Source organism: Engraulis encrasicolus, chromosome 18, assembly GCF_034702125.1.
Source record: "Engraulis encrasicolus isolate BLACKSEA-1 chromosome 18, IST_EnEncr_1.0, whole genome shotgun sequence".
Lineage (NCBI taxonomy): Eukaryota > Metazoa > Chordata > Actinopteri > Clupeiformes > Engraulidae > Engraulis > Engraulis encrasicolus.
Window position 1 is genome coordinate 18,765,664 of NC_085874.1, and position 16,533 is coordinate 18,782,196.

At 44.4% G+C, this 16,533-nt stretch overlaps 1 protein-coding gene across 5 annotated transcripts in view; it reads left to right on the plus strand.

Moving 5' to 3' along the window:
- Positions 1-16,533, plus strand: part of senp6a (SUMO specific peptidase 6a) — a 48,961-nt gene that overhangs the window by 31,192 nt on the left and 1,236 nt on the right. For 4 of the 5 annotated variants that reach the window (XM_063223192.1, XM_063223191.1, XM_063223194.1 and 1 more), the window contains 10 exons: positions 1,952-2,148; positions 2,593-3,008; positions 5,161-5,277; positions 5,726-5,848; positions 6,448-6,540; positions 9,842-10,227; positions 13,218-13,306; positions 13,502-13,590; positions 14,475-14,543; positions 14,871-15,021. In XM_063223192.1, coding sequence (XP_063079262.1) covers positions 1,952-2,148; positions 2,593-3,008; positions 5,161-5,277; positions 5,726-5,848; positions 6,448-6,540; positions 9,842-10,227; positions 13,218-13,306; positions 13,502-13,590; positions 14,475-14,543; positions 14,871-15,021 — 1,730 coding nt within the window. The remainder of the gene's footprint in view (positions 1-1,951; positions 2,149-2,592; positions 3,009-5,160; positions 5,278-5,725; positions 5,849-6,447; positions 6,541-9,841; positions 10,228-13,217; positions 13,307-13,501; positions 13,591-14,474; positions 14,544-14,870; positions 15,022-16,533) is intronic. The other variant, XM_063223193.1, reaches the window with a different exon arrangement.

The window sequence follows — 16,533 nt, forward strand, 5'->3', positions numbered from 1 at the left end:
GACATGTCACTTTCTGCAGATGTATCAGTGCCTCTGAAATAGATTTGTGCTGCTGTTTTTTTTTCTCATGAGGTTGGATGTGTGGTTTTTCGACACGCTAATGTTTGTATCAGAATTTTGGTTCCTTTATAAGATGTGGGTCCATCAAATGTGTGTTGTTTTCTCAGATCACTAGCAAACCAGGGACTCCCCTCTATGATGTCACAGCCCAGCTCATTAGTCACACCAAATTTCACAGAATTCACACTTTGAGTTGCCATTTTCACAAGTTCCTCCAGGATGATTGGGTTCAAAGTCTCATCGATGCTATCAGAAAAAACAAGGCTTTAATGGGAATGACCGTTTGTTTTCGTTTCATAAACACTTTAAATGCTTGTCATAGACAACAGATGTAAGGCTTAAAATCATTTTGAATGGTAGTAATTGTAACATTCTGGTCTTGTGGTCTGTTACAAAAAAGGGTGATGGGAGCAGGCGAACAAAGGTGTGGATTACGTGCTCCTACCGTCGACTGAGTCATTACTCAATCTCAATGTATGGCTGTGTGAATAAGTCCAAAGAGAGGCCCTACATCTCAGTGGGACAGTGAGAATGGGTCATTGTGTAATTCAGGGATTTCCCTGTAATCTAGACCCTGCTTTTCTTTTTTCCCCCTCTTTGAAGCACATCTCCTGTTAATATCCTGGACGCTTCCAACTTTGAACAATAAGAGCATTTTTAATGACCATATCAGATTGAATTGGGTTACTGACACCACAGCACTTTGTGTGAGGATCTTGTGCTGTTGTCCTCTGCAACCAACCCTAGTTACCTGCTTGCTTGTTGATGTGCTGTTTTCTGAAGTCCTTTCTGTGCCAGGAAAAAAGTTCCCAACCTTGGATTGTACTATGACAAAGGCTCTTGGAATTTTCTAAATCTTAAAGAAAGGTGCTCAAGTTAAATGCTGTCTGTACAACCAACCTTGTGTCTAGTTGCATGTTAAGGATGTGTTTGAAGTCACTCGTGTTTAAACTGTGGGTAACGTGAAAGCCCACCTGGGAAACTCCCATTGTCATTGTGAGATAGCACGACACAGCACACAGTGCTCACTGCGCACAACGGAATTACATTTCATGCCTCACTCATGCAAGGGGGCAGCCCGAAACAGCGTCAGAAGAGAGCAGTGCGGTGGAATGGTACCATGCTCATGGTACTTAATTAACCAGTGCTCTCCCCCAACCCCCCCTCCATGATTTAACACCTCCACCAACCTGGCAGGTCGGGAGTCGTACCGGCAACCGTTGTGGTTCAGGAGATTTAGCAGTCATGTGTAAGCAGACTTCAAGCCCAATCATATTGTGTCAAAATCCCTTGTATTTTTTGGTAAAGCTGTTTCATTGCTATCTTTGAATGATTATTTTGCATAGTAGGGACTTTGCTGGAGCTTTCGAAGCCCATAGCTCACCAACTTGAGACAGACCTTTTAGTGCAGCTTCCCGTAATTAATGGCAAGCATAAGCACATCCTGAAAGTCCCCTGATAGACTTGTTCCAACCAATTCACTTAAGTAGCTAATTACGTTATTAGCACAGGTCTTAAGACAGGGAGTTGAGCTAATTATTGAGGGTACAAGCAGACAGAGTACACGACAGGACATTCATGGAAGGTCAGTAAGATGGTTTGCCTGTTGCCTTGGATGTCTCTGCTTGTAACTTTAACTGGATTTGCACTCCATATTTCATGTTGCCTTTTCCTAACGTAGGTCGTTGTAAAAGGCAAGACTTGAAGCAAAGAAGTTATCGTTATTGACTAATAAAAGGAAACTAAAGAAAATGTGCAGCCAATCCAATCCAAAAGATCCTTTTATACCTGTGTATTTCATACAGTAACCTATTATAACAAATTATTTGTTATAGCGCTTTCCCAGACACTCAAAGACACTTGCACACGTACTGTATCCCATTCTCTTCAGATCTGGACGAGAAGTACATCGTGCTGATCTTCGAGAACGGGCTGTCCATGAATGAGCAGATGATCCTGGAGGAGATCCTGGTGGACATCGGCCGGACCAACAACCTCCCCGACTTCCCGTCGAAGCTCACCTTCACCGAGGCCAACGTCAGGCTCGTGCAATACAACAAGGCAGCCAAGGAGAAGGAGAAAGTCAAGGTACAGTACAGCACCCTCGTTAGACCTGGTTACAGTAGTATTGGGTCAAATCTACTAGTTTATACTTTATGCATGCATTCTGCCCAGTATTTGGCAGTGAAACAGATTCAGTGAAATTTGACCAACAGACCACCAGAGGAAATTTTGTGGCCTTAAAAAGTACACCTCATAAAGTAGTTGAAACAACATCTGAGGCAATGTTGTCTACAGCAAATGTGAACTCTTAGGTGTTGAATATTCTGGTAAATGATTTCAAAGTATCCTATGCAAATTGGAAATGGGACAGTCACTGCATTTGTGCAATCGCACGTCCTAGTTTGAAAAAATGTTGCTCTATTTGCAATTGATTACTAGCAACTTACTTTAAAACAAGAGTTTGTGAAACAAGTCTAGTCATTTACGGTAAGCACTGCTTCACGTCATCACATCTTCACCTTGACACAGGTGCAGGTGCAGGAGAATGCCCAAAAGGCGGCAACTGCAACGACGACTGCAACGGCAACAGCAAACTCCCCGGCACCGACCACCGCAGTTACGACTAACTCAAGCCCGGCCTCTACAACCACGGCTGCCGCCGCCTCCTCTTCCTCCTCCTCCTCCTCCTCTTCTTCCTCACCCACCACTACCACCACCACCTCCACAACCACCACCACCGCCGCTGCTGCTGCTGCTGTTGCTCCTGCTGCTCCTGCTGCTGCCTCCTCCCCCAACACCTCCACCACCTCCAGCCCCGCGACTCCCCAGCCCGCCCCCCCACCCCCGGCCAGGACGCGCATGTCCACCCGCCTCCACTCCTGCTTCGAGGACGAGGATGACGATGAAATGGATCTACAGCCTACCTTCACCGGTCCTGTAGTAAAGTAAGGCTAGTAGTAACATAGTAGGCTAGGTCTTGATCTTATGAAATTAGGCTATGTTAAGTTCACTTCCAGAGTAATCTTTTTTTAAGGACTATCATTACCGTGTGTGCGTGTGTGTGTGCGTGCGTGCTTGCGTGTGTGCATGTGTGTGTGTGTGCGCTTTTTCTGTTGTGAACCCACGCCTTACAGCAGCCTCCAGAGCTGGTGTGTGAATGTGAATGTGTATGACTATGTGTATTTTGAAGGTGCTTTGAGTCAGCTTCCAGAGTAATCTTTTTTTAAGGACTATCATTACCGTGTGTGTGCGTGCGTGCTTGCGTGTGTGCATGTGTGTGTGCGTGCTTGCGTGTGTGCATGTGTGTGTGCGTGCTTGCGTGTGTGCATGTGTGTGTGTGTGCTTTTTCTCTTGTGAACCCACGCCTTACAGCAGCCTCCAGAGCTGGTGTGTGAATGTGAATGTGTATGACTATGTGTATTTTGAAAGTGCTTTGAGTCAGCTTCATAGTTGCGATACTGCGCTATATATAAAATACATGTTGTAAAGTAATGTATAAAAGGGACATGCCATGCTGATCTGATTGAAGTGATCTGAAATGACTGGTTAGGGCCAAAGGCTGTGTTGTTCTTGCAAGGCTGTTGCAGGATGTGTGTTGTTGTCAAAAGGAACTTGACATGACTGCTATACAAAGTCGAAAGGCAGCATTATTAATGTATTATGCCTAAACTGTTAACACTGGAAATTAGCTTTTATTTCTCTTCTCACCTCTCGTCTCTTGATCTGAATCTCTGTTACCAAATTGTTACTTAATATCTTGTTTATTCCTAAGAAGTAAGTAGAAGCACCCCAATAACCCAGAAGCACCTTGACTTTTATTTTTCTCTGTTTAAATAGTAACTCAGTAACTGAGATTTGCAGGACAGGATGCAACTCTGCTGACCTTGGTTCAGGATTAACATGGATTTATTATTTACAAAAAATATATTTTTAGGGCTTTTTTGCAAGGAGACAGGAAATGAGTGTGAAGAGACTGGGAATTATTGGTAAATGACCCGGGCTGCAATGGAACCCGGGTTGCCGGCGTAGTAACCCAGTGCCCTACCATTACGTCACGGCAGAGCTAGCATGGATTTATTCTTAAAGGGGTATGCCACTATTTTGGGGCTTAATACAGTTAAAAATCGTTGGCCAGGGTTTATAAAGGTGGTAAAGTGTCTTATTTTTCATGTAAGCCATTGTCTTACTTTAAGACAAGCTAGATAGCTCAACCCTCCGTATCATTTCTCTTATTTAGTGGTTTGAGTTTTACTCTGTCTTAGCAACAAATATATATTTTAAAAACATCTCTGAGTTGAGACCTGTGGGGGACACACATGGCAGTACATTGCCAACCAGGCTGGGTGTGAGGATATTTGGAACATTTGGTTTCATGGCTGGATTGAGGGCATCTGTAGTCTATTGTGGGCAGCTGCAGATTAATAGTGAGAGAGGTTGGAATTTTTCTCCCAGTTTGGTGGGTGGAGGGGGTAGTGAATAACTCTACTGAAATAATGTCCTTAGTGTCCCAAGTAAACGAAGGATGAATCACCGCACACTGGTATCTTTTGCTGGTAGTTTATTTAGTGAACAACGCGTTTCGCTATTGTCCTTAGTGTCCTTGATCCAAGCCCATGGGTACGGTCCTTTTGCCTAATTTTACTGTTTAAGTTGTTTGGATAAACAGGGTTATCTAAATTTGAATGATCTTAAATGTAATTGTGAGTAAGTCAGTTCAAGATCTTTATCTGAACACCGGTGGGATAGACCAATCCCAAAAACATAATCCAGAGTATTTATGTTCTTCGCTTCTCTGTTGACCTGACCATATACTGTCATTTTAACAGCTGACTAAATGAAGAATAGAAGAGTAGCACGGTACCAGAGAAGAGAATATTCTGCAAAGAAAGGCTTTGGAACATTTTCCATGCCATTTTTTTTTTTTAATCCTCTGTCCGTGGTGTATCCTGTTTTAAAGGCAAGCAAGCAGGCAGGAGTGTTTTCTGCTGACTGTCCTGCGTGTGACGTGAGGTGACGTGATGTTTTCGTGGCTCCAGCTGTGAGAAGCCGCTTTGACCCTCCTAGTCAGGCCCCTTTGTGGTATGTGTTCTCCCGCAGGCTCATGGTGTACCCCCCTCCCCCGGCCAAGGGAGGAATATCCGTGACCAACGAAGACCTTCACTGCCTCAACGACGGAGAATTCCTCAACGATGTCATCATCGACTTTTATTTAAAGTGAGTGTGCGTCTCCTGACCTCCCTCGCTCCCTTTCTCACTCTCTCTCTCGCGCGCTCTCTCACACATACATGCATGCATGCTGAACATTTGATGGTGCTGCACACTGTCTTCTTGTTTGTTTTTCTGCATTTTGTCCAGTATTCTGTAACACAGAAATGTTCTTTCAAAGCCCACTGAGGCTTCCATCTGCACAGGCCTGCTTCTGAGCTGTCAAGCCGTATTTTTTGGAAACTCAAGGGTCCTCCGTGTGGTCATTTGTGGAGTTTCTCTTTTGTTCTCTCGTTCTCTCTCGTTCTCTCTCTCTCTCGTTCTCTCTCTCTCTCTCTCTCTCTCTCTCTCTCTCTCTCTCTCTCTCTCTCTCTCTCTCTCTCTCTCTCTCTCTCTCTCTCGTTACTGTGTATATGTGTTCCCTGTTGACGCCTCTCCCTCGTTGTTGGTGTTGCAGGTATTTGTTTCTAGAGCGATTGAAAAAGGAGGATGCAGGCAGAAGCCATGTCTTCAGCTCCTTCTTCTACAAGCGTCTGAATCAGCGCGAGAGGAGAAATGCGACGGACGCGGAAAAACTCCCGTAAGTTCCCGCAACACACACACACTCACAGGCACACACGCACACACACACACAGACACACACACAGACACACACACACAGACACACAGACACACACACACAGACACACAGACACAGACACACACACACACACACAGACACACACACACAGACACACACACACAGACACACACACACACAGACACACACACACACAGACACACACACACACAGACACACACACACACAGACACACACACACACAGACACACACACACACAGACACACACACACAGACACACACACACAGACACACACACACACACACACACACACACACACACACACACACACACACACACACACAGACACACACACACACACACACACACACACACACACACAGACCATTCTCGGTAATTGGCAGCCCCTAGTGCAACCCCCACCTTCTCACATACACACTATCCTGCAAGTCAGGCCCCTGGTGCAATGCCCTTGTACACACACACACACACACACGCACACGCACACGCACACACACTGAGCCTGCATGTCTGTCTGCTTGTGTCACTCTCTCAGCTGGAGGAATGTCTCTTTTTGTGTGCTTGGTTCTATTCCAGCATCCAGAAGAGAAAGCACAACCGGGTGAAGACCTGGACTCGCCACGTCGACCTTTTCCAGAAGGACTTCATTTTCGTCCCCATCAATGAGTCGTGAGTCAGCCTTTCACGGTTTTTTCCATCTCTCCCCCTCAATATGCGACGCCTCCTCTAGTAACGCCTGATGTGCCTTTTTTCTTTGTCTGCGACGTCTTTCATTTTGCTGCCCTCCTCGGGTGGTGTGTGTGTGCGCGTGCGCGTGTGTGTACGTGTACGTGTGTCAGAAAAAGAGTGTGTCGGCACTACACTCTGTGAAATTCAGAGAGGGAGCTTATGTGTGGGAGATTGGGGAGTAATGAAGAGAGAGAGAGAGAAAGAACGAGTGAACAAGAGATGCTTTGTATTTGCACGTCCATGTACATAACTGGTGTGTTTGTGTGTGTGTTGTGACAACACTGTTGTCTTCCTCAGGGCACACACCCAACCCACCCACACACAGTCATAAGGCCACTAGCGTTGCTCTGCTACAGAACTCTGATGCAAAAGGGACAACATTTCTGTCTGCTATTGTGTTGCAGAGATAGCTCAGTGCTTAAAAAAAATCTTAACGCTAAAGTCTAAATGACAGTAGGGCAAATCTCACCGCCATACTCAGAGCCGCAATGCGCTGCGCGGGCACTTGGCTTTTGCCAGACTGATAGACGAAGTCGGAATCAACAGCCGGCTTTCGCCCAGGCTACAACTAAGAGGAATCCGTCTCCGTGGAGGGTGGAAGATGGTCTCACCTTACTCTGTCATTTAAATTAATTGGAGCTCCAAATTCAAATCCAAAGTCAAATTGTGCTTTATTAGCATGACTGTTCCGATATAGTGTACAAATAACAAGACCACAGGTGAGTTCTGCGTCACCACTCTCAACTGTTTGCTGACTGGCTATGACTTTGCCAGACTATATGCAGAGCCATAATCTTTGGGTGGAGTGCATAGGTAGGCGTTAACTTGCCAGGCTAACTTAGTTTGGCCAGCAACATTGTTTTGTTCATTTACCTATCAGCAAGATCTTGCTTCTTAATATGCCTGTTTTCTCATTAGTCTACACCCGGTCTCCAGTACCAGAGAATCGTATATTCGAGAGAGATAAATCAGGCGGGTTCTTTTCCGGTATCCACTTTGCGTTGGGTGAACACCCCTTTAGGAGACCTTCGATTAGGAGACCTTCGGAGTCTTGAGGTTGAGAATAAATGGAGTCACCTTAGCGCTGTAGATGGCGGTAGCGCACGTCTTGTGCAAAAAGAAGTAGAAGAAGGAGGCACAACGCCCCCTTAGGAGACCGAATTTTGAGCACAGTCCTTTGCATTGGATGGGCGGGTTTTAACGGATCTCTGTCTATAATATCTCTGCCAGTACTTTTCAGAATAATAATGGCTGCCGATATGGGTTAAAACCCTTTACCTTGCATGTAGCCCACTCATAATCCATGATGGACAAAAGGCACAGCCCGGGTCTGCCCCACCGGTGAAAAAAGGGGATAATGTTGCCCTCACTGAAGCGTTTGGAGCATTTTATTTCCTCGACTGTGGGTTAGATGTCATATAGTGTTTACTTTGTTGGAGAGGGTTTGACAACACCACATTCATTTTGTCAAAAAAAAATGTTGCCGGAACAGAACTTTTAAAAGCCTTCAGCCAGCGATTGTAGAGGGGAATCCCAGATCTAGCACCATAACATTTGTCAGTTACTGTGTGTTTTTCTCTTGTGACGGGTTATTGGATTTGATTAAAAAAAATGTAGTGCATGTCAGAAACTATTGGGTAGCAAGGTAACAAGTTTTAGAAAAAAATACTGCGCACTAAAGAGGATTTTACTGATCTGTTTTTAGAGGATCATTGGTTTGGTGACTATTTATTTCCCAGCTCCCTTCATCTTTATTATTAAGCGGGCTTGCAGAGCAAGGCCCGATTCTAGTAATCTCTAAGTACAGTTTAATATTATTATTATGCTTGCTTTGTTGCTTCTCTTGTGCAGGGCAGTAAAAATAGAAAATGGATCACCTCCTAGGCCTTTCGAGATAGAGGCACCGTTCAAACACTAAAACGACCGGCTCGGCTTGGAGATCATTTGTACTGATATAGCGTGTACGTGTCCCTTGTCATTTTGTGCAAGTTTGGGTCCCCATTGAAAACAATGGTAGAACCTTCGTGCCAGGCATTCCAGCCCTCTAGGGATCAGAGTGCAGGAAGCTTTTTTTGTTCATAAAACATCAACACTTTCACCTAGAAGTTTAGTTGACGCGTTGTTTGCGAGCTCTATGAGATGTCTCCAAACTGAGAAAGTGTCATGTCACAACTCCCATTACTTTTTAAATGGCAGGTGTGTAAAAACGGCAGGGCTGGCCCAATGGCTTTTCCCATTGACTCTTGAAGTGCCTTTCTGAAGAGGTCAGCACATCTTCCACAAGAGGTCCATTTGTGACTGAAACGTTTAACCTATAAACTTCATTCAAAGACTGTTAGAAAGATCACATTTATGACTTCAATCTGTGAACAGGACATGTGCCAATTCTTTTTAGTTTTTTTTTTAACAGCAGCAAGCTAAAGACCTTGAAACTGTTTTTGATTCTGCCCTCTGCCTTAGAGCACCATACTAACTGCCATACAGTCAATCAGAACAGGTGCAGCCAATATAGGGTTCCATCTCAACTGTCACTTTCTCTCAACATTCTATTCTTAACGAGCACCTGCAACTACAGTTCTAGAAGTCTATTGTTCAGCTCTTCAATGCAATGTGATATTGTCTTGCTGGAATGTTTATGACAGCCAGCTGCTTGGCTCAATGGGGAAGGTGCTGGATTAGAGATATGGAGGTTGTGAGTTCGAATCCCACTCAGACCCATGTTGATTTTCAAAGTTATATCATATGCAGTGTTCCTTAGCCAACTTAAAATACCATGTATGTCATTTTAGTATCAATGGCAAAGGTGCTGGATTACAGATATGGAGGTTGTGAGCTCGAATCCCACTCGGACCCATGTTGATTTTCAAAATTATATAATTTGTGTTCGTTAGCCATCTTAAAATACCATGTATGTCATTTAGTATATCCCCAAAACGCGGAGCTACAACACTTTCAAGATGGCTGAATCCAAGATGGCTGAATTATTTGGCCCATAACTTCTGACTGGGTGGATGGATTTTTTCCAACGTTTCTTTTTGCTTTGTTTTCTCAATAGTACTTTGTTTTTAATTTAGGGATAGAGATATCAAAAATAAAACTGCTCATCTCTGCCCCAAAAGGCAAGCCTGCTTCCAGCATTTTCTGTGAGAATGCAATCTAGTTTTATTTATTTATTTTTGCCTCATCTGATGGTGTCTTCAGCTTCACCCTCTCCCTCCATCTCGTCCTTGTCTCCCTGTAGAGCTCATTGGTACCTGGCGGTCATCTGCTTCCCCGGTCTGGAGGGCCCCAAGCTGGAGCCCAACCCGCTCTACCAGCCCCCGTCCCAGATGCAGGCCGGCTGCTCCCGGGCCAGTCCCGCCGTGCTCGACCATCGGGGAGACCCCGCCCCGCTAGCGTCGTCGGCCCCCGGATCCTCCGCCTCCACCTCCGGTTGCGGTTCGTCCACAGGCCACCCCTCTCCGCCCCCCAGCACGGCTCCCGTGGCCTGCCCAGCCGGACCCACTGCATCCAGCCAGCAGCTCCAGGCCGGCCAGCCTGCGAGCTCCCTCCTGCCACAGGACGGCGTAGGAGTTGGCCACGGCATGAACGGCCAGCCCAAGGCCCCACAGGCACCACACTACTCAGGTAATAATAATAATAATAATAATAATTGTATTTGTATAGCACTGTGTCATACAAGGCATGTAACTCAAAGTGCTTAACAAATGGGAAAAAAAAACATTGTTAGAGATTTAAAAGGAGAGGTATAGAGGAGAGGCAGAAATAGCAGGAAGGCAGAGGAAGAAGAGATAGACAGATTGTAGAGTCATAAGGTCAACTTATGTTAGGACCAGGATTCTTAGATGCGTAAGGTCCATAGTGGCTGGGCCTATCATAAGTCATAGGTAGTCACACAGAGATTGGGCGCTCAGGTGCGGCCCCTGGTGGCATCAGGGGTGAGGAAAAACTCCCTTTCGCTTGATTCATAGTTTGTAAGGGGGAAAAAAAGCTCAGTGAGGTCTGAGAAAAAAAAACCCTATAGTCAGGAAGAAACCTCAGGCAGAGACCAGCGGCCACCTAGGGGAGCCCCCTGCCAGGGCTGGTTGCGAGTAGTAAGGGCGCTGCGGCAGCTGGGACACTATGACGCCTTGGCAGCTAGGAGTTGGCAAGGATGAAGAGGTGGGTCTTCAGCTGCTTCTTGAAGGAGTCGACAGAGGTGGCTGATCGGATCTCGATGGGGAGGGTGTTCCATCTCTTGGGCGCATAGGTGAGAGGCACGCCATGCTACAAGTACTCGATGCCTTTCTCAAAACCATAGTTGCTAGTTACATTATTCACTTTTTGGTTGCGGTGCAATTTCCCATTGCCAACTACCCAAGTGCCGCACCAGCTAGCAACTACGCTTTCGAGAAACACAGCCCATGTGTGTACTGCTTTGCTTCGCTCGCTCGCTCACTCACCGGCTGCTGGTCATGTGAGGTCACATGAAAAATGCATGAAGGGTGTCGTGTTTACTGCACACACGTGCAGGACAGCTGCAGCACCTGGAATGCTGATGGGCACTAGTCGAGCACAAATTGGAATGCTTTGCACTTGAGTATACAGACTCAAAACAATTTGCATTGTTAACATAAATCTAAAGTAATTGATTACATTAATTTAAGTACACTTAATTAGAATTGTACAATAATTAGTACATAATTATAATTATATCAGGTTAAAATGATTTGCTTAATTTGCTTAATTAACTAAGCATTTAATGTGACGTATTTGATGTATCATAAGTAATGAATAACTTGATGTTGTGTAATTTGGTATAATTTTAATTCAGTGAGGAAAAGCGGGAAGGCTATGTTAACAAGGATTGAGATTAGAGAATAATATTGCCATTACTTGAAAGTCTGTAGTGTATTTGCACAACATCATTATTTTGTACTTTCATTCCTTCATCAAAGTGTCATGGATGATTAACTTACTTTATTATATGGTGTGACGTCATCGGTCGAATGCTCCATTCTTTTCAACGGGGCTCCCGAACGTTTGCACGTCTGTTATTTTTCGATAACGGACGGGTTGGTCTATAACAGACCGCTGTCAATGGCAACAAGACTTTTCACTGCTAAAGCGACTTTTCAACAAGACTCTAATCAGCTGCTGTGATAGACAACACCTGTTGTCCTGGCTACCTAGCTGTTGCCTAGCGGTGTTCCACAACGGCACTGTTTTGTTTTGCGCAGCAACAATCTTTTGACATTAAAAACTATAATAGACTTAACATTAAATAGGCCTAAAGAAATGTCCCCGCCATGTGTGAATCATTTAAGTATATCCATATAATAAGCGGGTTAACTTTCGGCGAGTCGGTCGCTTTGTGGAATAGCAGCACTTCAGAGAGAACACTCCGCTCCGCGTCGGGTTCTAAAGATTCTCTCTGTCGTGCTGCTATTCCACGGTAGCGACCTTCTCGCCGAACGTTAACCCTTACTGTATGTCATTGTCTGTTATGAAGGACCGCATGTGCAAAACAATGGGCTAATACACTGGCAGTGGGAGTTTTCTGTGCAGTTTTTGGTCCCGCACCTGCCTGCACTCATGTTTTCTCTTTGTTTTGAATGCTGAAGTATTAAACATTGTTTCCTTTCTTTTTTTTTTTACTCTGCCATCTTTAAAAAAAAATTCACATGCTGAATTCTGACATTGACTCACTTTGTTAAAGACACAGCTATTATATTGCGCACAACTGTACAACTAATACCATTACTTGGGCCAATACACTGATTAGGACACTTAACTGCCAAAAGAAGACGCTTAAATGCAACTTACAGTAGACTTTCAAGTTTTTCAACTTAAATGTTATAGGAGATCCGAGAATCTATTCCCAGAAAATTTCAAAATGCAATTGTGCAAAAATGCAATTATGGGGCTGGTGGCCCCGGTAGACTTCATCCAAATTTCAAAATATTTTACACAGTGTGTTTTTCCTGGGTGTAGAACATTTTTACTATAGGGCCAAGGCAATATTTTTTCATAGGGGGCATTTGATGCACCCTAGTGGGCATGGAATACAAAAAAAGAACAACAGCAGTCACAATGTCACCTTAACAGTTTTGCACCATCTGTTGACACCTTACAACACACCAATCACTTTTGCCCCCATTAGAATGGCCAGGATGTCCGAAAGGGCTGAATGGAAAAAAGAAAAATGCTGTATCATTGAGTAGTGACAAGTCATGGGTTGTTAGCATGAGCGGCAATACATGGGTTCTAAATTTTTGTTTTCTGACTGCACGACACTAGCTGCGCACAAATCAACCTCTGATTGTTGAAAACCGCTGTCGGTCAAAAAAATAGCTCATGTGATTGGCTGGCAGTGTCTTGCCCCTCCTCATAACACATTGTTTATAAACACGGTGAACCCATGTATAACGACACTGCATGTTGAAATTGGCAGGAATTCTCCTTAAACGGGTAACAGGTGAATTCACTGCAGACTAGTAGTAAGACATTGAAGCATGTCGGTACTGCAGCATTGTTTCTGTCCTGCATGCAGAGCACAGAGCCTGCACAGCAGTGCACAGCAGGGCTCTTCACCTCATTTATAATCCCTCCTGCACTCTCCCCTCTTCTCTTCTCAGATGGTTTGCGCAGGATCAGCGTATGTTACGGATCAGGGAGCAGCCATGATGACACTTTTGTCTTTTCTGATGAGAGAAGCTTAAGTCCGGTAATTGCCTGTTCACCTCTTTTTTTCCAATTGTCTTGCTTTGTCAGTACATTGATTCAAGTGTCTGCATTCCTGTATTAGTAATTATCTTTAAACAGGTTTTTTATTTGGTTGATCTCCTCTGACTCAATTGCTACATGTCTGTTGTTTTGATTGTTCGTTTGGCGTATTGATGTGTGGTGCTCATGTCTGCAGGATGAGTGTAGTGAGGACGGGGCGTTGGCCGACGAGCCACCCAACTCGGAGGGCATGGAGTGGACCTCAAAGCCCACCCTATGCAAACAGTAAGTTACTGCACCTGTAAACAAAGTGAATTCATTTTCCCTTGTGTATACAGTATTATGGTGCATTCTTTTGAAACTCGGTTGTCAGAAACCCCGGCCTCCGCCTTCGGAAAGTGCAATAGAACGGGTACTCAAATCGGGGGTTCTGAAACACAAACTCTGAGCAGTTCGGTGTACTCAGAATCACATATTTTCAGACTTGTGTATTGTCCCCAACTGTTGCAATAGAAAGCATTTACAATGGTTGTCGGGAGAACAAACTCAGGTCTACCGACAGCCGAGGTTCAAAAGAATGAGCCATTAGTACTGATTAGGATTAGGATTGATATCCTGCCTGCTGTACACATCCCATTCCTAGGACAGAAATAAACTATCCCTACTACTATGTACCGTACTACTACGGGCATAATACAGCAGGAATTGGATATTCTTTGGCCTAGGCCCAGTCAACAGCCCTGGTCTTGTATGTATCAATGGAAAAAGAGAGGCGAACAAGTCACTATATAAGGCAGGTAGCAGCCGCTAATTAACCAGAGTCAAGACGTGCTTCAGAGACATACATGTCTTCCCGATGGCGCTTGCAAAGGGCCTACATTTCTACATAACTCTCACCAGACTTATCTGAAGGGCTGTCAGTTCCAGCTGTCCCCAGCAGATGGCAGCAATGCATGCAGGGGACTGACCTGTCGTCTTTGATTCCTTTCGGGTATACATATTTCCATGTACTGCTTCACAAAGACATGTCTATAGATTAGAAGATGACAGGAAGTTAATGGTGTGTGACTTGTACAATTACCGTAATGACTCAGAATAAATGAAAATATCTTGACTTACATGCACCCCTCTCGCTCTCCCCCCTCCTTCCCCCCCCCTCTCCACTCAAGGCCGTGTATCCTCATCATGGACTCTTTACGAGGACCAGCCAGATCTACAGTCGTAAAAACGCTGAGAGAGTAAGTGTTTGAATATTTTGTTTTTGTCCGTTCTTCTCGTGCACAATGGTACTTCATGCAAACTGTCAGTTGGTATAGTGTACGCACGGATGAATTAGAATCTCGAAATATATTAGCCTATTGAATGCAGTAGCGGTCTAATTGCTTTGGTAGAGGAAATAAATTATGGAATATACAGCATCCTTCGATACTGGCTAGAACTAGCGACCGATATTGATTTGGTGGGCATGTTTTCTCTAGTAGGTCATGCAGCCTTCATTCAGCTTTCGAATTGGACACGACCGTTTGCTCATCTGTGTTTGTGTGTGTGTGTGTGTGTGTGTGTAGATACCTGGAGGTGGAGTGGGAGGTGCGTAAGGGCACCCAGCGGAGCTTCGGCAAGGATGTCATGAAGGGCTCGAGTCCAAAGGTGCCTCAGCAGGACAACTTCAGCGACTGTGGCGTCTACGTCCTGCAGTATGTGGAGAGCTTCTTCGAGGTGAGATGGGATTCTCCGCTCAGTTGTGTGTTTCTCGAAAGCGTAGTTGTTAGCAGTTAGCAACTTGGGTAGTTGCCAATTGGAAATTGCATTGCCAAGAACAACGTAGCTAACAAAGTTTCGAGAAATACACCCCAGATCATCTACACCTGTGATGGCAGCCTGGGGGTTATGCCAAGAACCTGGCGGAGTGATAAACCATGCAAGCTAACGTACAGAGAGTAGAGAGTGCTAAGCCTACCAACCTATATCCTGCGGGTGTCATTTAGTCATGACTCCAGGCTCTTTCATTGGTGGATTTAACACTACATTTTAACACTGCTATTGTTTTGCTCAGTCGTTTTCCGTTTGGGTGACAATTCTCAAACCCATCATGGTACTACGGTGCTGAATAATGTTAGGCATTGTGCCTGTGTAGGGTTTTTATCTGCTGAAAAAAACTTGTACAGTATAGAATTATTTTGTGATTTATGCCCTACTTACATTATTCTACAGAGACTTTTTCACAATCATATCGTCTTTGTGGATTTCATTAAGAATCACATTATCTGGCAGGCATAGTCCGATTCCTCAAACGATTGATTTCTACTGCACAGAGGTGACTTTTAAAACATGAGAAATTTTTATCATTGGCTTAATCCAACTTCAGTCTAAGTGCATTGTATACCGAGTGTTAACTAACGATCAACTTATCTTGTATAAGTGATCTTTCTCACACATCCAATCAAGTGCAAATAAATCCCGCACACTGTCCATTCCACCAACAAACTTTATTACAACGTTTCGGTCATCCGACCTTCTTCAGGTAAAGTCGGATGACACTTTAATACAACGTTTCGGTCACCCGACCTTCTTCACCTGAAGAAGGTCGGATGACCGAAACGTTGTATTAAAGTTTGTTGGTGGAATGGACAGTGTGCGGGATTTATTTGCACTTGACTGACAACCCCGCTGGGATAACATCCTACGCACCTGCCCAACTACAGAGGTGTGCAAAAGCGTCTTTATTGAACTCACACATCCAATCCGAAATGGAATGGCCTCCCTTTTCCCCTGATGATACAACCTTCCATGAAGGGTCACAGAACTTAGGCCAGTAATTTCGTCTGAGAAGAGATTTTCTCCCCACAGCCTCCTCCTCCTTGACACAAGTCACACGACGACGTAATTGAATAAGAGCAATCAAAGCAGAATGAATTTGGATGACTGAAGTCTCGTTTTGCGACAATGCCGTTGAAATTATAACTTTTTAACGTTGCAACATTTGTAACATTTTTTTCAGAATGTAATATTTAAGAATAGCATTTACAATTTTGAATAAATTGAGGTCCTTTTGTCCAAATATTACTCATTGAAGAGAGTGTTTTAGGTGGTCTTTGGATTGGATGCTTCAAATAACAAGTCAGGAGAAAGTTCAAGTCAGTGTCTACTTTCGCTCTAATTTTGTTTTGTTGTTCTGGGTTTGACATGTTAAACACATTAGATTATTAAAAGGTTTGTTTGATTCACAGA